Source organism: Serinus canaria, chromosome 1 (genome assembly GCF_022539315.1).
Source record: "Serinus canaria isolate serCan28SL12 chromosome 1, serCan2020, whole genome shotgun sequence".
Taxonomy (NCBI): domain Eukaryota; kingdom Metazoa; phylum Chordata; class Aves; order Passeriformes; family Fringillidae; genus Serinus; species Serinus canaria.
Window position 1 is genome coordinate 93,551,529 of NC_066313.1, and position 24,634 is coordinate 93,576,162.

Here is a 24,634-nt window from a genome sequence, read left to right on the forward strand (position 1 = left end):
CCTCTAATTCAGATAAATCATATCCCTAAATTGGGCTCTTTTCTTTCACTTGATAATGCTGCCTCCACTTTGATCAAATGAAGGCCCTTCAAATGAAGGTCAGCATGATTTCTGCAGTTTTTCACATGTTTCTCAGAAACAGCTTAAAGTTGCTTTGAAAGAAGTTGGACATAAACTTCGACCCTGAAAGGTTAAAAATTCAGTAAATTCTGGGGAACTGAAAAAATGTAAAATGTAATATGTTCTATCATCTGACATGAACAGCAAAGACACCACTTGTTATGTTCCAGTTGGCAACATTATGGATTTTTATGAAAGCCTACCACAGAATGAAACATCAGGACTGAATTCAGAATGAGTTTAGAACACAAATTTTTAATATTAAATGTACGAAATTTTCTTTTTTTTTTGATTTATGCTTTTTAAAAAAATGCATATTGTAGTGTTGAGAACATTAATATTTATATATAATATAAATGGACTGCAGTAAGCCAAAGAATCACAGAACCACTGTTTAGAGGGGACCTCTGAAGATCATATATTCCAATACCCCTACTCAAGACAGAAAAGGTTGGCCAAGACCTCATCCAGATGGCTTTTGAGTAACTCCCAGGAAGGAGACTTTCCTGATATTCTGATGGACCCTCTTCTGTTTCTTGTTGCCTCTGATCCTGTCCCTGGGCAGCACTGAACAGAGCCTGGCTCTGCCATCCACAGGTATTTATACTAATTGATAAGATTCCCCGATCCTTCTCCAGGATGCACAATCACAGCTCCCCCAGGCTCTCTAGTCCTTAATCATCTTCATGGGCTTGCAGATGACTCTCTCCAGAAAGTCTATAATATTCCTATTCTGGGGAACCCAGAACTGGAGAATGCATTCCAGATCTGGTCCAGCATCTTCCAAGTCCACAGGAAGGACCCTCATCCTTGCACTGCTGGCAATGCTATGCCTCATGCAGGGCAGGATGCTGCTGGACCCTTTGCCATGAAAACATTGCTGGCTCATGGTTGTTTTGTTGTCCCTCAGTACCCCTTAGGGTACATTTGTGCAAAGCAGATGCAGGAACTTGCCCATTTCTTTGACAAACCTGAGAGATACTCTTCAGTCCAACTCTGCAGCCTGCCCAGAACACATGAACCTCAAGTTCATGACCCAGGATCTGAACCATGGAGTGAATCTCAGCCCTCCAGGGACTGGAGGAGACAGAATTCCTGATCATTTTAGTAGGGCTCAAGTTTACCTTCAAATCACTTATTCTCTGATAGGAAATATGCAGATAAGTGAAAGGAAAATAGTAATTGAAACAGTAACTTCCAATGACTCCATCTGGTATTAAGGAGTACTTAACACACCCTCAGCCTGACTTTAACAGTAATTACAGATTTCAAGATGCATTCTGTGGAAAACTAGACAGAAAACACTTCATAGGACTCCAGAAAAATATATATAATAATAGCATGCATGCCATATAGTTTCCCTAGAAAAATGAAAGAAAATGGAACAAAGGATTGAAATTAATGTTCATAAGAAGAGTGGGATAGGAGGAACGATGAGTATTGATATGCATATGAAAAACTGCTCATTTTAGAAGAAATAAAATACCTGTCCAGGCATCATATATCCATGGATGCACCTAGATCTGGATGATGAGCATTACTGCTTGGCTTAGTACTCCCAGACAATTACTATTATTAACTAACAAGATAGCTTGTATATTTATAGTGATCTTCATTTCCAATCTCTACCCATCAACAAAGGTGTCTGAACTTTTCAAGGTCAGAGCAGAGTTCAGAGTCCAGAGTCTTTTAGGAAAACAGAGGTCTTAGAAAATACAGAAGCATAGCATTTCTGAAATATGGAAAATTATGAAATCCAAGAATAAAACAGTTTCTTAGGATTTGTATGTCCTACCTCTTTAAACACACTTCAGAATATATACAAACAAAAACGTCCCTTAGCATATCCCTAGCATAATCTGAAGAAATATCAGCACAGAAATGAACATGTGCTTTGTAATAAAAAGTATTTTCATTTTCGTGAGAAAATATTACTTTAGCATGTCTCATCTTCTAGATTTGACTGTGCTTGTACTAATGATTTTCAAAAGAATTCACAAAATCTGAATCAAAAAACCAAACAACCCAAAGCAATGGTTTCCCAGACAACACAGCCAACAGAACTATTAAGGTTGCAGCAAAAATGGAACCTTCTATTTAAATTGTAAGTATTGTATGCAATCACCTTCATTGCAACACTTATCAACAACATCATGGTACAAAGTCAGTATGGATTTTTGCACATTTCATCTCCTTCAGCTTTTTAAGGTATTAGTAACATTTTTAATATATAGTTATGCAGCCTATTTGCATAGCAAGTCCATCAGAAGACAAAATTCTCTTGAGTGTAGGTTTTGCCTTCAGCCACACAAGGACTACACCTAAAACACATCTCAAAGAAGGGAAGCAACAGAAGTATTCTTGAAATTTAAAACCCAGTTATTTCATTGGGGTTTATTTTGACAAAGAGGTCACTAACTGATTTTCAACTCCACTTATTTAGGACCCAGTAAAGACGACTCTCTAATCTTAGGCATTTTTGAGAACAGAAAGGTGGCAAGGATCCTTTTTCAGCACATCTTATTTATGATATTCTAACAGAAAATTCCAGATATTACTCAGGATAGTTACCTAGGAAAGATCTGTAACAACTGAAGAACTTGTAAAGTGGCAAAAACCTCCTGAACTTCCTCCATTCAAAGAGGATCATAGTCACTCCCTGAAGAATACAACTACTGTAAACAGAAAACAAAATCTAAGAGGCTCTGATCTTGTTAGATTTCTCAGTTTCTCTGAGTGAAAATGAGCTGTTTCAAGATTTCATCAGAATCCCAGGACAGTTAATACCATTGCATCAGAGACTTTGACCACAGCAGATCAGCATGAAAGAAGAGAATTTTTTTACAGCATTATCTACTACTGCAATTCATGCTGGAAGCTATCCTCTGTACAAGTGAGAATGCAAGTGGGCAAAGCAAAGGTAACTTCTTTCAGTTTTACATGCAAAAAAATGCCATCCTAAGATCTGGAAGACACGCAAGCTATTCTGTATATCACTATCACTGTATACAGAACTTCACTCATCCTGCTCTAAAATGAATGTAAAGTGCCTCACATCAGTCTTTTTTTATTTCTTTCATTATCAAAAACAGTACTAAAGTAATTAAATTCCTGCACATGATTCCTAACTACATATTAACATAAATCTGGTGGTTACTTGACAGCTTTCAAACAGCTACAAGATTTTTTTTCTTAGCCACAGGTTTTTCAGTTTTTAGAAATTCAAAAATTTCATACATGCATGATTCAACCTCCAATTTTAACTTCTTTTTAACTTTATGAATCAACTTAAGCTCCACACCTATAAACCAAACACTCATTGCTTTTACATAAACAGTTGCAGATTTTAGCATTTGGGCATTGAGACAGGAAGTCCCAAACTTAAGGTAGTCAATGCAACATGAATGTTAAAAAGATAAGGTTCTAATAAATAAAAGATAATGTTAAAATAATAAGGTTTTAATATATAGCTTCACCTTAAAAATAAGGTGAATCTGAGCTTGTTACCCACTGACTTTCATCAACTACTCTCCACTAGACTGATAGTAGATAATCAGATCATTACAGCATTCCAAGACACTTGTAAATAAACTCTTGACAGAAGTTTCAAGAAAATATATTTATTCAGTTTTGGCAGAGGAAGAAAACATAATAAATATAACAATTTTTTACAGCCTTCTTTATAAGTTATTTTTATATCACATTTCTGCTAAAAAATTTCAGATAGTATTTAAAATTTTAAAATAAGACATTCACTGAAGAAAGAACTTTTAAAGTGAAAAAAATACATAAGAGTGCAAATGTTTTATCTTCTTGTGTCTAGTACTTAATTTTCAAGACCTTTGGAACAGTGCAAGTTACATTTTAGTTCAATAACAATGTGAGCATCTAATTAATATGCAGAACTAATACACAGAAGTCTGTTACGTGAATAATACAGATGGCAATTTTTCATTATATAACATCAATTCTTCTCTCAAATAACACTGAAAAAGACCTTTCCAAATTTCTGTAATTATGACTCTTTTTACAAATCCCACACTCAAGTCCCCAGCTGAAGCAAAATGAATCTAAGTGGAACCTCCTCAAAACAAGACATCCACCAGGCACGTCCAGCTCCTGTTCTGACATGTTTATACAGCTCCGTGGAGTGCAACTGATACCTTCTCAGCAGAAACAGATCCAAGTCCATTGGGATGTTTATTTTCACGAACAGGAACTGGGGCAGCAATCCCTGAGATTCTCTAGGATGCCTGTAGGTGTGTTTTGACATCCCTCATGTTTTGCTAATTTTCTGTGAGCTGTCTACTCAAACCAGTTTTCTTTCAATAAAAAGCGAACAGCATCGTCAAAGCCATTTTGGTACAACGATTCCATTTTCTCCTGGTCTGGTGGGAACAAAGCTTGATTAAGCCTTACCAGGTTGGCCAGAGACAGCTGCAACAGAGCAAGAAGCTGTAAATTAGTTTATTAATGCAACTTATCCTGATGTGACTGTTCTGTCATCTGTTTAATGGAGCATATGTAAAACAGAAAGCCTGGCATGGCTGTGTCTCCACCAGGAATTAACCACATCCAGGGTCACTGCTGAGTGCCAGGACAGACTGGCACCAGCAGTGCACACACACAGAGTCAAAACTCACAGCATCCAAGACAGACTGTCTGCCTGTAAAACTGTCCAAAGCTTCTGAAACACTTTAGCTTTGGAAACACTCCCAAAACCATCTCACAAAGTGGTAGCTGGCACATGTTAAACTTGTGCAAGAAAATATTTTGACAACTTACTAGTGCAAACAAGCACATTCTTGGGAACATTCCCAGGAAATGTTTAACACATGAGTAAAATGTAGTTTCTACTACCAACAAATTTAAAACTACTCAGCATCTTAAGTGGTCACTCTGATAATGTAAAAGGATTTTGGAGCTTTATTATTGAATAGAGATGTTATTAAATTGCTTACAACAAACTAAAAACATAATTATATTTAATAATATCCTGAACAATTTCTTTATATAATTAATACTTAGCCACATTATTATAAACAATTTTGCAAAACAATATCAGAATCATCTTCATTATTTGAAGTAAGCAATTATTCAAATTCTGACACTAGGAGATGGAGAGACAGGAAACTATTCACATTCACATATAGATAAATGAAGATGCATAACTCTTCAATTTATGAAGATTACAATATTGCTGAAATGAAATTATTCTTAGTCATCATTTTTACAGCCCTAAAAGCAGAGGTGCTTCAATATGAATAGTTTTAAATATTGCCTGGGATTCTGAACAAGTCTGCACATGACCCCAGAAGCAATGTAACTGTGCAATTAATTTTCTGTCTCTAAACTAATCACCAGCTCATTTTTCATCCTCTAGATACAAAACACAACTAAGGAATATACAATGATTGCATGTATTTCCAAGATACATGAAATCAATCATTTCATACTTTATGATCTTTACCAAGTACTACCATGCTTAATATCTCTCTGTGAAATATTATAAAGATTCAAAAACTGGTCCAATTGAGAAAGGCCCTACATAACATTAATTTTAGTAAAGTTAAGAAAACATTAAAAACTGCCTAAAAAGATAGTTTTAAACTAGTTATTATTGTTAATCTTTCTTTCTAATGGAATATTGTTGACCACTAGGTCTTATCACTATTCAATATTTTCTTTCAGCATGTTGAAGAAGTGGTTAAAGTTTGTGAGACAGAGGCTGAAAAGACAAATGAAAATGATGAAAAGGAGGCAATAAAAATCAGTCTCATATTTCAATAAACAGAAATGTTTCTGCAACTTATAACTAAGCTTTTGAAAATGCATTGTAGTCACAAATGTTCACAAGTTCTCTCGTGCGATGCAGTGACGAGTCACTGTATATACAATTTTAAATGTACAACTTAAACTTGTATTTTAAATTCAGACAGAGCAACTGATTTCAGTAAGCATGAGGAAATGTTCTGCAGCTGTCCTCTCCTGAGGTATTTTTTCTATGAACATCTTGCATATTCAAAGGCACCTGATATGTAAAGCAAACCTAGGATTATTTACACTGAACAGCCTGATATAATTTGTTCAATTTTGTACTAGATCAATGGTTTTCAAACTTTCTTCTTTCTTCTACATTCTCCTTTCCTTGTGTTTAAGAAAAGGTTTAACCTCCATTAGCAAAACTCCATGCCAAAACTTTACATAAGCTGATATATGAGCACAAAATAAACACTTAAATATATATGAACACAACTGCAGAAATACTTTTTAGTTGTTTTAAGTTAATAAACAAGCAACTTACCATCATATCTTGTTTTGCTAATTTGACATACAGGTCCACACGCCCTTTATCTTGTGGACAGATATCCAATCGACCACTGAAAGGGGAAATTGTTACCGTTCTTCCCACAGGCAAGATAGGAAGGCCATTGGTAAGGCCACCATCAATCCATTTCTGTTGGAAAACAGAAATATTTTCAAAGTAACACCAGTACAGTAGGATCACAATGCAATACTTGACCCTTATTGACCCTGCCTCCTTCACTCTCAAGAAAACTTACAAGTTTCCCTCTAAAGAATACAATGAAAAAGCTTCAGTGTGTGTCAAATATCAACTGGTAATGTACACACAGAGAAATGAATCAATGAGCATTTAAAATAATGAACAAATTTGGTGTAAGGTGTTTATCAGGCTAGTTATAATAATTTTTTCGTTAATTAAAAAATAAAATGCCCCATATGGAATTTTTCTCAATGTATACATGTAAAGACAAGACTGTTAATACTACACATAATGTATAAGATATTAATCAGATAGCATATACACCTCTAGAACATTATTCTGATTGACAACAGAAGCTGTACAGTCTGTATGTGCAAGTACTCTGACTGCAGAAGCTAAACGACAAATGACTCCTCTCCTTTTTTGTGATTTTTCTTCCAGAGCCTCATTTCTTCTTATATACAGTACACAAGACAGCAGTAGCTGGAAAGTGGAAGGTAAAGGTGGGAAGGAGCTGAACAACTATGGCATAAGAGGGAGCAGAACTAACTGCTGCAGGAGTTGAGCATAGTAAAAAATGAGATCTAAAGGCCAAATTCTATTCCAATATAAACAGGACAGGTGTGACATCTCTTGTTAATGTATTTATACCGTCCTATTTCATTCTGTGTTACAGGCATGGCCCAAAATTTAACAGGGGTCTGCTGGCTACATGGATTCACTGACATCTTACCTGAGGTCTGTTGAGCATATGCATCACACTGATCAGCTGATACGTATTGCTGTATCTGTAATTATAAAGCTGACAAGCTTTCTGATATAATGACTACCTAGCTAGCAGCAAATATATATGATTTTGTGGGGCTTGTTGGCAGGGGGTCTGTGGAAGTTAAAAAGGTTCTAGAGGCATCATTTGTATGAAAGAGGATACTTCAGTTCGCCAATTTCTCATAAGGAAGAAATAGCCATTTTCATGCTTTTAAAGTTATTCTTGAAGTGTTAATATACTTATGTAAGAATGACAAAAAACTTATAGAAGCTAGATTGAGTAAAGACAACTGTAAAAAGGTTTTCTCACGAGAAATACAAAATATAGTACTGAAGTTGCTTTCCCTTAAGATGAGACAGTTACACCATAAATGAAAAATATATAAAAAGAAAGTTCATAGCTAATGAAAAATTACCTGTCCTTTAAACTCCACTGGCTTAATTCCTGCAAACACTGGTATAAAACTACTTGCTAGCAGGACCTAGAGAGAAGAAAGCAGAAAAAATAGAGGAAAAAAAATCAAAAATGGCAACAAAGAGAAAAAAAATGGCAACAAAGTAATTTAGAACCAATACATATTTCCATACATATTTACCAGTCAATATATTAGTTTTACATAAATCCACTGTCATCTCAAAATGTCTTCTTGTTGTGGTATGTCAAAATGTGATAAAATTATTCAGTAGGGTTTGGTTTTTTATGACTCGACAGTGACAACTCTCAAAACAAAATATCAAAAATTAACTCACTGATTAATGTGATTCAAGAGTATGAAGAGTTTTGCACAATGTGAAGTAAATCTACGGTTCCCAAGAAATTAAATATGCATATGATGAAAAAAAGCAGTTTATTGTCAAAGAAGAAGCTGACCAAATCATTCTGTTAGCATATTAAGTATATAGTATTTTCTTTTCTAATCAGATTTTCAAAGTTTCAAAAATACCATGAACATCCTGGAAATTCACATATTCACCTTTACCAATGCTTGTATTTACACATTCAAATATTAGCAAACTACTACTTCCCCTATTGTAAGCCTTCATTGCTGTCTATAGCCATTCTTGATTTTTATTTTAATTTTTTTTAGACCAGGACAGCTCTTATCTCATGTACAGCTGTGCACATAAATATACCTTTCTACCCATTCATACCAATACCTATGAGATAGTGTGGGTATCTCTACCTGTGTATCCACCCATACATATATCAGCAAGCAGCATACAGCATTTCCAGGAGAAAATGTAAATGCATGGACTAAGTGCACTATGTCAGAATTTTTCATACATCTAAATAGGGTGGATATGCACACACTTGTTTGGTGGCACTGATGACCAATCTGGGGAACAGAAGCAGGTCACAAACTGGGGCATACACTGTGTGAAAGATGAACAGCTGCAGAAGAAAAATCACAATCCATGGAGACTATGAAAGAAAATGCCTGAGCTTTTTTGGCTGGACTTGCATTTACTTTTACAAAATTTAAGCTATTTTAGTATTAAGCCCTTCTGCTTCCATAACAAGTTTTAATAAAGACTGTATACATATATGAAGTCTTCAACTTCCACTCTGAGAACAGTTTTCCTGCCTATTTCTCTTCTTAGTCATGTAGAGCTTTGAGCTCAGATAAAAAGGCTCTCTCACTTTTCTAAAGTGAAACTGCAGCTAATTCTCTACCAAACAGGCCTTTTGCTCACAAAAGTCTAAAACAAGATTCCCAAGTTCCCAACATCAGCCTCTTCCTCAGCCCTGCACCTTTTCTCCTCTCTTCCTCAACTCCATCTCATTGACTTAGGCCCTTCTAAACTAAGAGAAATGCAGAAAAATGATTTAGTGAATGGAGTCAAAACCAGGTGACTCCTGCAAAGTTTGAGTTCTTTTCAAGAGGACTGACGAAAGCAGTTGTTCTTATAAAGTCATTGAGATCTCCTTAGTGAGGAGAGGCAGGACAAGTTTGAAGAACAAACACTTTCAGTATTTCCTACCACTAACAGACCAGTGTGGACTTCTAGGTACTACCTTACTTTCCCAAACTAAATATCCCAGTGTTCTGTGCCTTGCTCTCTCACAAACACACAAATCATGCCTCTCTTCCCCCAAACCTCCAGTTTAAGAACGGCAAGCCTACAAATGCTGATACAAGACAATTGTCTTCACATATGGGAAGACTAGCTCAAAAATGGGAGATAATTACCTGCCTTTTCAAGTCCACAGGGAATAGAAGAAAAGATAAAAGCTTAACATTGTAGCACCACATATTCAGTTTAGCCATTATGAGAAGCTTAGGAACCATAAGGCTTGGTTGTTAAGCACTGAAGCTGAAAGATTTCTGGCAGGGGTTACGGACATTTTGCTGTTTATAAAACAATCTGCCCAGCAGTACCTTTATCCATGCCTGGGCTTTAGGTCATGCCTAGGAATGATAAAATAAAATAACCTAACAAGCTCTACCCTCCCTGCTCCTGTGGCAGCCACCAGCACTCAGAGAGCTGTACTCATAATACAGGCAGAGCTGAAGGCATGCACAAAAACAGGTATTAGGAGCTGGACTGAAAGATCAGACAATATGAATATATTCCAATGAGCAGTTATGTGTAATTTTATTACTATTATTCCAACCCACCCTACTGATATCATTGAGAACAAAAGAATAGAACAGCAATGGCTAAATCAATGAAAAAACTATTGAAATACTAGTCAAATGTATTTATTTCCAAGGTCATCCTGATGCTTCTCACTGTCTCCAGGTTAGAAGATTTCACTGCAAAAGCACATAAAGAATAAAAATCTCCACACTTGTTACCATTGCATACTATAGCTAGAAACAGCTAGCATACATAACAAGTGCATAACTTGAGATAAGCTCTTCACATAATTATATTTGCATGACAAAGTCCAATAAATTTTGAGGACTGTCCATGTAGAATACAATAGGGTCAAAATTTTAAAAAATATACTTTAAAGTATTAACAAAACCTCAAAGTGTGCATATAAGTGTCATTTTTTAAAGTGGTAACTAGAAAAAAATTGCTCTAAGCATTCATGAGGAGAGAGAAAGAAGGAATTCCTACTTATACTATTTTCTCCTTTATTCTGATACATCTTACTATGTCTTTCACTAAGATACAATCAATTGCTAGAAAGAACATCTGCTTCACATGCAGAAGCAGAATTGCTGAATTGCTCCTACCATTTCTTATCAGCTTATACATACAATCCTGATCCAAACTTACAATGTGGAATTCAGATGACAAGAAAGACAGTGAAAGATATACTTTCCAGCTTATATACAGTACTTAGCATTACACTATAACTAGTATCCACAAGCACCTGCAGGAATTTTTCCATTTTTTTGAACTTCCTTTACTTTCTTTTGTGATAAAACAATATCAGTGAAGTAAGAGATGCAGACATTTTCACAACATGATCAGATTTTCTACTGTGTTCTCATATACTGCAACAATTAGTTACCTGTCACTTTTAGAAACCCTTTGCCTACAAGGTAGAAATGAATAACCAATGAAGGAAACACACACAAGTACCAAATCAATTTTAGCAAAATTTGTGAAGCTATAGGATAAAATTCTGCTTTAAACATTGTTTATATTATGGTTGTAGCACTACTGGGGGTAGACATGGTTAGCTGAATTAAACCAGTGATTTTATCGTACAATTAATAATATACCCTTAAGCCTTGAAGAAACCCCTGAGTTTTTATTTACAACTGCCATATTCAACATGTTTACCTTAATGAGGTCCTCCCTGGAGGCAAAATTTGAAACCAAGTGATTTTCCCCACTCTTGGAGTTAGTGACTGACACATAGAGGCGGTTCTCAGCTATCTCATGAACATCAGAAGGAAGAATAGATTCTATGCCCTCCCTAGAGGAAAGAAAATGCTCAGCATTACTCACCACTATTATTTAAAAGCCTTGCAAATGCATTAGGGGTGAACACCCCACAGCACAGCAGAAATATCCACCCTCTCCATTTGCATTTGGAGAGCTTTCTAACACAAAAATGATCTTAGAGAAGCATTAAGATAGGTACCTAAGTGTTTTCATAAAATCATAACCAGGCGTTACAGCACCGAAGTTCAATCTTCTGACTTCCTCTGCAAATCCATAGGCAAAGTGCTTACATTTCTGGAAATGAAAAGCATTAACCATTAGGGATGTTTAAGTGATGGGAAGCATGTTCAACTGCAGTACCTAAAATATACTAGAGGCTAAAGCTTTAATAAAAGAGTTATTAGATCAAAATGAAGGATTTTCCCACGTGCGCTTGGTTTGTAACAAGACATGGATAACAAAATGCTGATCCTTTCCTACGGATTAATTTGTAAGGAAAAAAAATCCCAACTGAAAAAAAAAAACAAAAAACAAAAAACTCTGAAGATAACACTCCAACAACCAAACAAATTAAAAGGCTACTTTTCTATATTCAGTTCCCTAGATCATGCCATTACAAGAACAGTCATTTAGTTCAAAGTCTAAAGCCACGTTTTATTTTAATGTCTGCTTCAGAACTTAAACTAGACCCAAGCACCTTAAGATGCTTATAAGCAGTAAGAAAAATAAAAATTACAACAATTTCTTCTCACTAAAGCAAAAAACAATCTACTAGCAAATATACATATTTAATTAATAAAATACTATGGAAGTATTTAATGAATGGGAAACTATGATGGGTGACATAGGAAGAAAATACTCATAATAAAAACAGGTAACAGATTCCTGCACAGAAAACCTTTTACACAAGCTGAAATGCCCAGCATTAATGACTGCAAAAAAAAATACCTTGAAGTGTGAGTCACAAGAATTCTAAAGAGACAGTAAAGGAATTGGTATAATTTATTTTTAGCCATAACATTCTGAAACAATGAATTATGATCTTAAGTGCTTAATACTAACTATTCAGTATTTGTAATCCTTTTCTTATCCTTTCATGCAGGCTTTTCTAATGATTTTAGGGACTTGAAAAAAAACTAAATTAAATCTTATGCAACCTTCTAAAATTAGTACTTTATAAATTCATCCACATTCACCCATATAACCACATGAATAATATTGTTTGGGTTTCCTGGATTATTAGGTCTGTGCATAAAGAACAAATATGTTGCTAGTAAAAAAATCAATGACTGAGTGACTAAGCAAAGGAAAGGAGAAAAAAAAAAGGAGAGACATGAATGCATCCCATTGAGGAGGAGAATACAGAATCCATTGAAAGAAAAACAAGGAAGGAGGTAGGGCAAGGACTAACATGTGATCAGAGCCAGCTAACTGAAGGAGTTAAACTTCCTCATATCACTTGTATGACAAAGCACTCAGCAAAAGACAGAAATGTAGTTCTTGCATCCACTTTCTTTATAAGGCCTTTGAATAAATGTATGAAAAAGTTCACTAAGAGGTTCATACCTCTTAAAGAAACAATTATTTGTTCTGCTTAGCTTCACATTGGTTAGATTTGCACCTTTACCCCATAAGATACTTGCCATTGCCAGCTCAGAGCCAATTAAGGCACATTCAGATACTTCTCTCTATAAATGCAAAAGAAATCCACAAAACACTACACAGAAGCACCTCAGAACTACTATCTCTATCTAAGATGCTTAAATAAAGCTATGGGGAGCTAAGAGTACCAAACTAGGGAAATGACAGAAAAGTACTTTCCACATTACAAGTTCTAAGAATGTACTGTACCTAGACTCTTAATTTCTGCTCTCAAAAGGGACAACTTCTTACAGCTATGAATTGTTTTAGAATCTGAGTGCTAGAAGCTTTAAACAATACAGCTACATTTTAAAAAATGACTGAGGCCATTTTTAGAAATTGTAACTGCTAGTATTGAGTTAAGTAAACTTGATATCAAACACGATCAAGGTAATTTTAAAATAAATAGTTATTTACCTATAACTAAACAAGCCTACTTAGATTGCTCATGTCCCACAGCTTTACAAACAGTGACAAAAATCCAATATATGACAGAAAAACATTTGGAAACTGTCTTAGAACAGCAACAGTCAAAAAAATATATCTTCAGTGTTACACTCTCTCCAAGATAAGGACAGGTTGCATTACAGCTTTGAGACTAAGAGAGAGAAAGTCCTAATTATGGCTTGCCTAACCATTTAAAGACTGTAACAGAGTAACTAAAAAGTACACAAAAAATGAAAGGACTAGGAAGTTAATGAAGTTTCTTGCAATAATATGACAAATTTTCAAGGAAAAATACAACAGACTCAATGTAATATAGACTTAGTTTCCACAAACAAAAACTAAAAACAGTTCTAATATTTTTACTTAGAAAGATCTTTGTAAGTTGGACCAGGCTGAGAACAAGGGCTTGTACCTAGGATCTGCAATAAGCAGAAGAATTTCCTTGGGCTAACAAAGGGCTGCCATGCTCACCACAGAGGAAATTAAAGTCAGAGGTACGCATTATACCTGGCAAACTTGAAACTGAACTACCAGTCAGAGGTGACAGAAGGGGAGAAATGCCTGCACAGAATACAATGAAGTTTTCTCCACAATAGAGAGGAACTTGCCTAATAGCAAGTAATATAAAGAATGCTTGCAGGGAAGTGGGATGGGTGAAAGAAGCCAGGGAAAAACCAACTGCTGAAAGGAGTATAGTTAATGCTGCAAGCTGAGTTCATATCCCTGCAGAAACAACCAACAAACAAGCAGAAAGATCAGTGGCAAGGTGGGGTTTTGCTGGGACTATTATCCAAATGAAATGAAATGAAATAAGCAAGGCCTAGAGGAATTATCAAATGCTCATTTAGAACAAAATGTAAGTGAAACTTAGACAAAAAATCTAACAGCCTGTTTTTCCCACAATAATTAAAAATAGTAAAGAAATGCTAACATTTTGACAATCCTGATCCTTTACATTTATTACGGTGAAGTGACTACAGACAGTTCAGGAGGGCAAAGCAGCCTTAACCTGTGGGGAAAACCAAGCAAACAGACACCAAAAAACCCCCTAATGCGCTCCATGGAATCTGTAACATTGTCATCACTGCATAGAACCTCGGTGTCTCTGCATGACACCACATGCACTGTGAGAAAGGAGTGGCATCTCTGGAGATGAAACAACCCAGATGCATGTCAGAACAGAATACTGGGAGAGTTAATCCTACTGGCTGCTCTGAAGGCATGGGCTGCACTGAGTCTAAAGGAGATGCAAAAGCCTTTAATGCTGTTCAGTGGAGGACAGGGACCAAGAAAAAGATCAGAGCAGGTGGGAGCTGTTTATGAAGACACACTCCATCTACCATTTTCAGCTCCTTTCAGAAAAGCTTAGAAGGGTGGTGCTATGCACTTCCTTAGCAGAGCCTATCTCTACAAGCAGAACAATGATTCACTTTGTAATGTACCACTATTAAGTATACATTTTGGTATATTAAAGTATATCTGTTGCCTACAAATTAAGATTCACACACATGAGATTTGTATTTTCACAACTTAAAAGATAAGGTTCATATGAAATATTTTTATCATTAACATTTTTGCTCATGAGTCACAGATTTGGTTAATGAAAACATGACACAAGAGTCCTGTTCCTGGCAAGTAACAATAAGAAAAAAAGCAAGACACGAAACATTTTCATAAACTTAATGGAAGACGATTATATAAAAAATGTGCTTTGAAAATTATCATGGCCTATACCTACGAGTTTATTAATTTACCTCTATATTTTCTGGCACTGCTAACAAGACAGCGGCAGCCAGAGATCCCGCAGAAGCTCCCGCAAAAGCTTTCACATCTCTCAGTAACTTCTTACCATGCCTGTGAAAAGCAGCTGCTGCCCCCAAGTGGTAAATGCCCAGAAAGCCACAAGCTGCAAAGGACAGGTTGATGTGTCTCATTTGGGCTGTGGAAATAGCGCATCACAGTCAGTCTTTTGCAATTTCTCTCGCAATATACATTTAATTTATTTGCATAATATACTCTAACTATAAAAAAACCCCGCAAGTTATTTGAGAACAGTAAAAGCTTTTGATTACTAAATACATCAAACAATCAGCAGGTAATGTCTCCAAAACTGAAAACAACTCTAAAATAATCCTTAGTACAAATCCCTTTTAAAATAAATAAAAAATATATACTTATATATAACAAAAATACGTATTTTCATCTGATTTGTCAAAGAGTAGCTACACAAAAGTTATTAAAAAATACCTTGAAAGAACAAACATTGCTAGCCACCTCTGACAAAAAAATCAAATTAGTTATAAAACTGCTGGTTACTGTCTCATCATGTAGTAACAAGATGGAGAAAACGAATTCAAACTGAGAGTTAAGATTGGATATTGGGAAGGAATTCTTTACTGAGAGGGTGGTAAGGCACTGAAACAGGTTGCCTAGAGATGGTGTGGATACCCCATTTCTGGCAGTGTTCAGGACCAGGCTGGATGGAGCTCTGAGCAACCTGGCCCAGTGAGAGGTGTCCCTGCCCATGGCAGGGGAATTGGAAAGAGATGATCTCTGAGGTGCCTCACAGCCCAGGGAATGCTCTGATTCTATGATCGGACTCCCCCTTACATAAGCAGAGCCTTGAATCCATTATAATTGTCTAAGAGAGGAACTTTCTTCTGTCATCTTCAAAACTCATCTGCTTACTAGAATTATTAACAGGCAAATTTTTAAACTAATTACTAGTTTTAAAAAGAAAAACAAAAAGCATATTTTTTCTACTATTAAAATACTAAGGATAAAAAAAAAGCCCCAAAGTAAAATACAAAGCACTAAATGTAGGAAAACACACATACACTCCAAAGGTGTTTAGGGTAGAAATTTAAACTTAACAAAAAGACCCCACAAATAGGAAGCATAACTTCAGAATATTAGGGATAATTAACTAAACAAACAAACAGAATGCTGCACAATTTATTAGCTCTTCTGTTTCTGCAAATAACTACATAATGAAAGCAAGGTATTCTGCAGATTGTATGTTACAGATGTAAGAGACACTGTACACATTAACTTAGTATTGAATTAAAAGTAACATACTACTTGGGTTCATCTCAATATGAATGGGAATAAAAGACAGGAACTGTTATATCAGTCCTGATTAAGACAGGGAAACATATACAGCACCAAATTTTTGTTAAAGATACCTCTTCATCTCTGAAATGGGAAGGTCAGAAAGATGAGGTGAAGAAACAGCTTTCAAAACCATTAGATAAGAAAACATGGTAAACCCAACTGCTTTACCCACAGCATGATTAAAATCAGACCTTACGATCTGACTAGGTTTTCTGTTTTACTGAGAGAGCACCTCATAGTGACAGGGAATATGTGGAGCACCAGTGAGTCTGCTAAAACACATAGTTTATCAGCTGTGCTGGAAACACTTCCATACCCAGTTGTAAGTAGGAATACCTGTAACAAATTTAACACCTTTGTATTCATAGAGTTGGCTCTTGCTGTGACAATAGGAGAGAAAGACATATAGAATGAAGAAAGTGATAAATTGATTTACTATTTTTGCAAAAAAGGATCTTTTAATTTAAAGAAAAGTCTGTGTACTGAATAGAAGACAAAAAAACTTTACTCAAGATGCTACTGGAAAAAAACAAACACAACTCTACTTTGTTGGTTTTTTTTCATAGAGCGGAAGAAAACTAAAACAGTCTTTGAAGTATGATGCCACAATGTGCTCCTTTCAGGATAGTTAAACTCTTGGGAGTTAAACCAGCTGCTGCAGCTGACTCCATACCTTCTACAAATTAGGAGCAAAGATGCATATGCATCACAGGCCACTCTGACATAAAGGTGAAGCTGGTTAAAGCTACTGAATTCTTACATAGGAATGGAAGAATCAACTCCCATTTCCATGCAAAACTGATCTCAAGATCAAGAAACTACCAATATGAAGCACTATATGAAATAAAGATTACGCTTACATAGCTGATTGGTCAAAAAGTATGCAAAGTACAACTTCACAAATCCAAAGAATTACATCTACAGGATCTATGAAATGCAACTAAGAAATGCAAGTGTAAGATAATAAGGTTATGTAAGTCAAAATAAGTATATGGATGCTTAAGTACATGTATACACAGATTTAAACCTTCTACTAGGCTAATACTCCATAAAGTATCTCTCTCTGCTGGAAAATAGTTAAATATTCATAAATTAAAAAAAAAAAGGTGAGAACCATAAAGAGTGTCTAAAGCGTGGTTACACTAAAAAACTTAAGATTAAAAGCTTTTTTTAAAAAGAGAAATTCCCTACAAATGTGGAAGCAAAATCATACTTCATTGTGTAAAGAAGGGCTCGGTACATTTTATCTAAAGCAAGAACAGAAAAGGAGGTTATGTGAACTGAGGAAACTATTTGAATCCCAGATCAAAAACTACAGAACATATTTGACTAAAGTCAGATATCCATACCTCCTCTTACACACCTTCATGAAGAAACTGTAGTCTCTTAGACAAGCCCTAGTCCGATCTAATTACCAGCTACCACTACTCTCTCTGCAGTGTCTGGATACATGGCATTCACTCTTTCACATGAGTTAATTTCTTAACACTCAGATCCCACACTTTTCTGACTACTTCATTCCCATCCAAGAAAGAGAGATTTTTGAATGAGTATTCACATCAGTTGCTTGACTGACAAAAGGATTCAGTGAGAGAAGGACACACAAGAAGAAGAAACAGCACTAAGATTTCAAGAAATACTGTTCAAGAATGCTGCTAGTCTCACTCTGTGAAGAGTGGACTAATTTCAAGTCCAAAAAGATTAAAGTAATACAATGTGAAAATAAGGTAATTTTTTTACTTTTAGTGAACAGAAGTACTTGACCTACTGGATTTGTATGGCATGCAGTACAATACACTGTTTTACAGATTCCCCAAGAGAACCTCAAATTAAGACTAGCAATAGCATAGCAGTGTTACCCAGACACGTTTCTATTAATTAGGATAAATCCCCAGGTATACATTAAGTATTCGTCATATACAAAAAAAAAATTAAATTCCTCACTACAAATGTTAATTGGCAGATGACATTCATGCTCAAATGACAAATCCAATGGTTACATCCAGTTTCATGACTGAGAAATGGGGTATGCATATATATACATGAAACCTTTTAAGTGGGTAAATGATGACTAGGAAAAATCACTGAATCATTCAAGTGACTTCTTGCCCAACATTCTTATGCCTAAAACATGGTCAGCTATGAGATCAAATTTGGTTGCTCAGGGCTTTACTCAGTTGTTAACTTGAAAATCTTGCAATGTTTAGCTCCTAAGTGATACTTAGCATTTGTCTGTTGCTGGGTGAAACAATCAGGTCTTCTTTCATTTGTTTAGACTATTAAAATCAGCAGAGTATTGTAAATACCCAGCATTACAGAGAAGAAACAGAACATTCATATCTTCAATCCTGCATCCACCGGCAGGTAAGTGGGTGGAACTGAGGCCTCTTCAACAAATCTGTAAAAAAGCACTTAACCTACAAAGGATGCAGATGACAAAGATGGAACAGATAAATAAGAATCATGGTTCTGTAAGGAACTACTGCTCCACAGATGCAGTTAAGCAATGTTGTTTCACCTTGCAAACAAATCTCCGAATAAGAGGAAAAGGTAAGAAAGAATTTTTTAGATTAATGTCTTGTAAAATCATAAAGGAAAATAATAGGAAACTGGACACTTTAAAAAGAATTCTTGCAAATATGTCATGGCATCACTCAATTTGCAAGTTATAATGGTGTATTTCAGTCAAATGATTCAAAAATGTCTTTTGCTTTGCTGATATGAATGATCCCTATCTTTTTGATCAAAAAAGTATAGTATGATTATAAAAACTCCAAAGAGGAAACAGAGAGAAATTTAATTAAGTATACATTATGAATACTCCCTAACAATTTCTTATATTAGATTAACAGAAATAGGGCATAGTCACATGTGGACACAAACCACTTCCTTAATGGAGCAGAGAGCAGAAATCTTGCTATCTTAGAAATAGTATGAAACACCTGCTTCACAAGACTTCAAAACAAATATTCTTAGAGAGTTTAACATAAATTGTGATTATTAAGGATATTAACACCTACTAACACAAAGTTGTCATATTGGATTGTCTTCAGAAAACATTTCAATGAACCTTGATGCACAAGTACATTTCAGCTGGACAGTGCATATAATGTATGACATAAGCAAGACAGAACAAACACTTCTGCCACTGCTTTTCAAAAAATGCTGTCATCTTACATGATTGGCAAAACTGAAAACACAAAGATTGCAACTGGCCAAGGGGATAGAAATGCTTCTGTTGTCTAAAAGAAAAAAAAAACAGAAGTGTAAGAAAATATATGTACAAGAAGAACACTGGGGCTGTTCAGTTACATTATTCTGCAGAAAATGCAGGAGCATTCAGGAATAAACATAAACCTAAGAGTTCCCTATAAAAGATTACATCTGCAGGGAAAAAGCAACCCACTGTTGATTTAAAATCTACTGAGGAGTAGGGGCATTTCTGTTTACTCAGCAGTATATCTCATCCATTTTGTAATGCAAACTTTCAAGAGAACGTATATAAGACAAGACTGTACAGAAAAATTATGATAAGGTACCAGACAGCTTTCTGAGAACAGGTACTGTCCTCCTGATTGTCATACACAAGACAGCTTCTCATAGGGCTGTTTCCTGAGCAATGTAATTATACAAACATTGTACCATCCCAGGGTCATAACCTGCCATTAACTATCTCCCTGTCATACCATTTGTAAACAAAAGCTGAAAACGCCCAAAGCAACTGAGTACAAACACCTTTACAAACAAAATCTAAATATACATAGAATACAAATGACCAAGCACCCTAAAGCACAGGAGCTAATATGTATGATGCATAACAGCACATCTGAGGATAAGTTATTAGCAAAGAGTGACAAAACAAGCAAAGTCACAGAAAAAACTGCTTAGCTCAGCAGCACTGCTAAAATAAAGGTCATAAAGGTAACTACTAATTTATCTGAATCAAAAATCACTGCTGATACAGAAATGCTTGGTTTTTCACATTTCTAATGGGAAAAAAAAAGTGCACTAGCGTAACAGTTCACAGCCTTCAGTGAATATAGGAGTTTGATGAAGTTGAAGAAGAAAAATAGTAAGTACATATTTTAACCAGCCATTAAGAATCTTAAGAAAATCATGAGTCTTTGCAAACTATAACATTTGCATATAATCCTCTTATAAAGAGAAACACATCACATGATACAAAACTTTCAAATTAAGAGTCTAGACCTTGATCCTTAAGATGGCAACAGAGGGGCAGGGAAGGCTGACTTCCCCATAAGAGGGTGGTAAAAGGTTCAATACCTTGTAATGAATGTTGTCTTCCATCACATACTCCACTGGGACTTTTTCCAATAGCTATTTTGGTTCCCTCTGCACTAGTAGCCATTTTTCTATGAGCTATGGATTGTTTATCATTTACCTTGGAAACCTACAGTCAGAGAGTCAGACATATTAAGATTAAAAACAACAGTAATTTGACATTATTTGACAGAAACTGTTAAGTCATCTAGATGAATTTTGCAATTGCTTAGCCAACACAAAATGAGTTTAAACCTCAATGTTCCACAACTTATGTCTGCAGCAATTTATATTTTAAAGATGAATTTAACTAGATACTGAAAAACACTGCCAATTGGATATGCCAGTATCAAAAATGAGCTTTATTTTGTGTCCTTTACCACTATTTTTATTTCCATCTATAGATTTTTTAATAATCAAACTCTTCTGTTTTTATCCTCCCTTACCAATACATTTCCTCTCTACCCTCTGTTGCACAACATTGCACCTGTAAGTAATTTTTCAGATATTTATGGTCCTATTCCTCACTTAACGACTGTCACTCTACCTAATCAGCCTGTCAGTTATCCTGCACTACTATCTAGAATACAGTCTGAAGAAAGTGAATGTTTCTCCCCAACTCACAACCATCAGACTCAAAAATTCCCTCTGAAACACTGGTACTCCAGCACTTATTGCTGTCTGCCCCTTTACCTTGATAAACTGAAGGCATCTTAAATTCATAATTAATGCTGCAAAATCAAAAGCTTAGCTCTGCAGAGTCTACACTAAATTATTTTATCACTGTATTTATGCACACCACTTATATTTTAGAGAATCACAAAAATACTTACGTGGAATTTAACTTTGTTATGTGGCACTCTTAAAGTGCAGTAGCTTGGAATTCCAATCCAGAACTGCCATGTTTTGGGAAACATGCAGCTACAGAGTTGGCCTTCTTTCATCTGGAGCAACAGTATTTGAGCACTACAAAGCTTTTTGGCAGTCCACATTTTAGTACAAGTGATCTCTGGATCCAGATGATATGGTAACCAAATCGATACTCGCAGTGTCTGTTTTACTACGAAGTTACAAAAGAAGCCATAAAAGCACTCAGCAGAAACTTTCTTTTACGCATAACCTGTTTAAAAGACATTACAAAAAAAAGAAAAAGTAGTTGAAAGGCTCTCATCAAGGTCCTGATATTGTAACAAGGCCTTTCTCACACCCACCAACCCGAAAACACAGGGGCATTAACAGCTGATTCACTTGACAGTGAAACAGTTTTGTTCAGTTTTGCTCCTCTCTCTCCCTCTCACCAGCCCCCATCTGGTACAGTGTTGCTCACCACCGACTACAAAGTCAATTGTTCATTTCACAGATAAAAAGAACTAAAATTGTTAATAACAGACAACCCCAAATGAACAAAGTCTCACTTAAGATTAACAACATGAATACACTGCTCCGTCTACCTCAGCTGAAAACTGTGGATGCAGTGATCCAGCAACTTCAACTTGTTCACTAAAACAAAGTGCCGATGTCAAGATCCCAGTAAGAGACGCTCCAGCATGCCGGCCGGCCGGTACAAGGCAAACCTCGCCATCCTCTCTGTTACTAAGATAGCATAGGGGTTACTCACACACCCGGTGCAAGCCTGGTTTACACCTTGACCATAACGAAAAATGTATGGAATTGTGCTCGTTCAGACGAAAAGCAGGTTCCTGCCTGACCACCGCCACAAACCACCCCACGGTGACCCTCAGCCGGCGAGGTCTCGGCGGAACACCGCCAACTTCCAACTTAACCCCAAACAGGGAAGTGACTTAAAAGGGGCTCTGTTTCAGCTAGAGAGCCAAGAGATCAGGCCTACGGTGTACGTGGATTTTTCCTACCTCCACTTCTGTTCAGCAAACAACCAAAACAAGCAAAACAGCCGAAACGGCGAGACAAGTATTTTTTTAAAGCTAGCAAACACAGAACGTGAAGTGACAACCGCAGGGCGCACAACGCCGAAGTGCAGCCACTGTGGCTTCTAACCTTACAGCAAGAGGGCGATTCCTACGCGGGACACGGCCCTCCAGAGGCAGGTCACCTCAACCCCGTCCCGATCGCCCGCTGCCTGCCCGCAGGCCTACCCGGGGGCTAACGCGGCCTCCGCGAGGCAGCGGCGGCACTGCGCCCGCCTCGGCCGCACCTCCCTGGCAGCGGCCCCCGCGGCAGTGCCTGATCGCGGTCGGGACCGGGAGGTCACAGCTGGCCCTGCCCGGCCGCCATCCCCAGCGCGCCTGCGCAGCGCGGGCCCGGCAGCGATGGGAGGAGCGGCAGGGCCGGGGCCCGCGGCCCGTGAGGCGGCATCGCCCCGCCTTCGCCACCCGGACTGCGGCGCTGGGTGTGCCCCGCCCCGGCCCGGCCCGGCCCGGCCCGGCCCGGCCCCTCCGGGGGTTGTTGCTACTGTCGTGTGGGCGGTTATCCCCATCCTCAGCACCGCCCTTGTGCTGAGCTGCGTACCGTGTAACAGCCTCATTTTGCTGACGAAGTGGCCTCAGGGCAATAGAGATAATAAAGATTATAAAGATAGTAATCTTTATAATCTTTTTTCTCCCTTTTTATTTTCTTTAACCCTTCTGTCAGGCCTGAGCTAGAGCAAGCAGATACCCAGATTTGAAGATGCAGATGGATGCTGTAGCCAGCAATGGAAGAAGAAAACATGCAGAGGGCAAAGATGCCTGTGGAACAGAAGTGTGAATGTGCGAACTGTGAACTCGCCCTGGAGTCTGGCTGACTGGGGTTCAACCTAAACTTGTGAATAAACAATATATTAGATTTCACACAGATTTTTCTCCTTCACCTGTGGCATCCCTTATCGGTGTTTTTTCTGGTATCTGGGAGGTGCTGGGATGGATTTGGGATAGAAGGAGGTGTAGCTATGTTAGTGGAACCTTGACACCTTCTACAGGGTGTCTTCAAAGTTTAGCCAGCCTTTCAACTGCTAAAGAGCAATAGATACAAAACAGAGCCCTAGGACTGTCTTACAGCAAAGACACCCTCTTGCGGAGTTACTGCCTGCTGATTCCATCATCCTGCACTCTTTCCCCATGTTTACAGGATGAGATTTCAGATGAGAATGCCAGATGAGACCTAGTGGTTAAAAATACCCACTTGCCTTAATTATAGCCAGAGTTCTAATTTTTTGAGGTCAGTACTATAATTAAGACCACATTTGCATCTAAATTAATACTTGGTTGACAGCTGTGGCAGGTCACAAACATGTCAGGAGGACCCTTTTAGATGTGGACTCAAGTACATTAGTTACCCTCTTGTTCCTTCTGTGCTCTGTCTCATCTATTAATGAATTGGAAAATGTGTGCTGTGGATGAAGCTTTCTGAGTTGGTGAGAAACCTTTAATCGAGATAACTTACAAGTATAAACACAGCAAGTCTTTGTGAAGGACAACAAATGAGATCTATATGTCTCACATATAGGTCTGGCACTCAAAGTCATGGAATTGTTGGGACTGGAAGGAACCTGTGGAGATCATCTAATCCAATCCCCTTGCCATAACAGATTCACCTGTTACACACACACACACATAGAAACAGGTGACACAGGAACAAATCCAGATGGGTTTTTCCGAGAGGGAGACTCCTCTCCCTCATCCTGGGCAGTCTGTTCCACTGCTCTGTCACCCTCAATGTAAAGAAGTCCTTTCTCAAGTTGAGGTGGAACTTCTTGTATTTTAGTTTGTGGTCATAAAAGAGAAACATTCATGTCTCCTTTGGCCTTGAGATTTCTTAAAGGCGTTGAGGTGCTGGAGCATGTCCAGAGAAGGGCAATGAAGCTGGTGAAGGATCTGGAGTGCATGTCCTATGAGAAGCGGCTCAGAGAGCTGAGGTTGTTTAGCCTGGAGAAGAGGAGGCTCAGGGGAGACC

The 24,634-nt window shown here is 37.2% G+C and overlaps 1 protein-coding gene across 7 annotated transcripts; it reads right to left on the reverse strand.

Annotated features, from left to right (window-relative positions):
• Positions 1–3,723: 3,723 nt before the first annotated feature.
• On the reverse strand, positions 3,724–22,996 carry PNPLA4 (patatin like phospholipase domain containing 4). 7 transcript variants are annotated; one of them, XM_030235045.2, is made up of 10 exons: positions 22,747–22,996; positions 22,177–22,318; positions 21,559–21,845; positions 20,729–20,855; positions 15,085–15,269; positions 11,442–11,536; positions 11,138–11,273; positions 7,810–7,875; positions 6,425–6,577; positions 3,724–4,557 (listed from the first exon to the last, which is right to left on the reverse strand). In XM_030235045.2, the coding sequence occupies exons 3-10, from the start codon at positions 21,715–21,717 to the stop codon at positions 4,426–4,428; spliced, it is 1,053 nt and encodes a 350-aa protein (XP_030090905.2). In that variant the 5' UTR covers positions 21,718–21,845; positions 22,177–22,318; positions 22,747–22,996; the 3' UTR covers positions 3,724–4,425. The 7 variants fall into 7 exon arrangements, with proteins under 7 accessions (XP_030090905.2, XP_050834267.1, XP_009087888.2 ...); XM_050978310.1 differs by lacking the exon at positions 22,747–22,996 and adding an exon at positions 22,597–22,725; XM_009089640.4 differs by lacking the exon at positions 22,177–22,318.
• Positions 22,997–24,634: the final 1,638 nt, after the last annotated feature.

Coding starts and splice junctions, on each gene's coding strand:
- PNPLA4 (XM_009089640.4), bottom strand. CDS start 21,717: ATGTGGACTGCCAAAAAGCTTTGTAGTGCTCAAATACTGTTGCTCCAG. Junction 11,537..15,084: donor CAGTGCCAGAAAATATAGAG/GTAAATTAATAA, acceptor TTTCATTTCCAG/AAATGTAAGCACTTTGCCTA. Junction 7,876..11,137: donor CCAGGGAGGACCTCATTAAG/GTAAACATGTTG, acceptor TCTTCTCTCTAG/GTCCTGCTAGCAAGTAGTTT.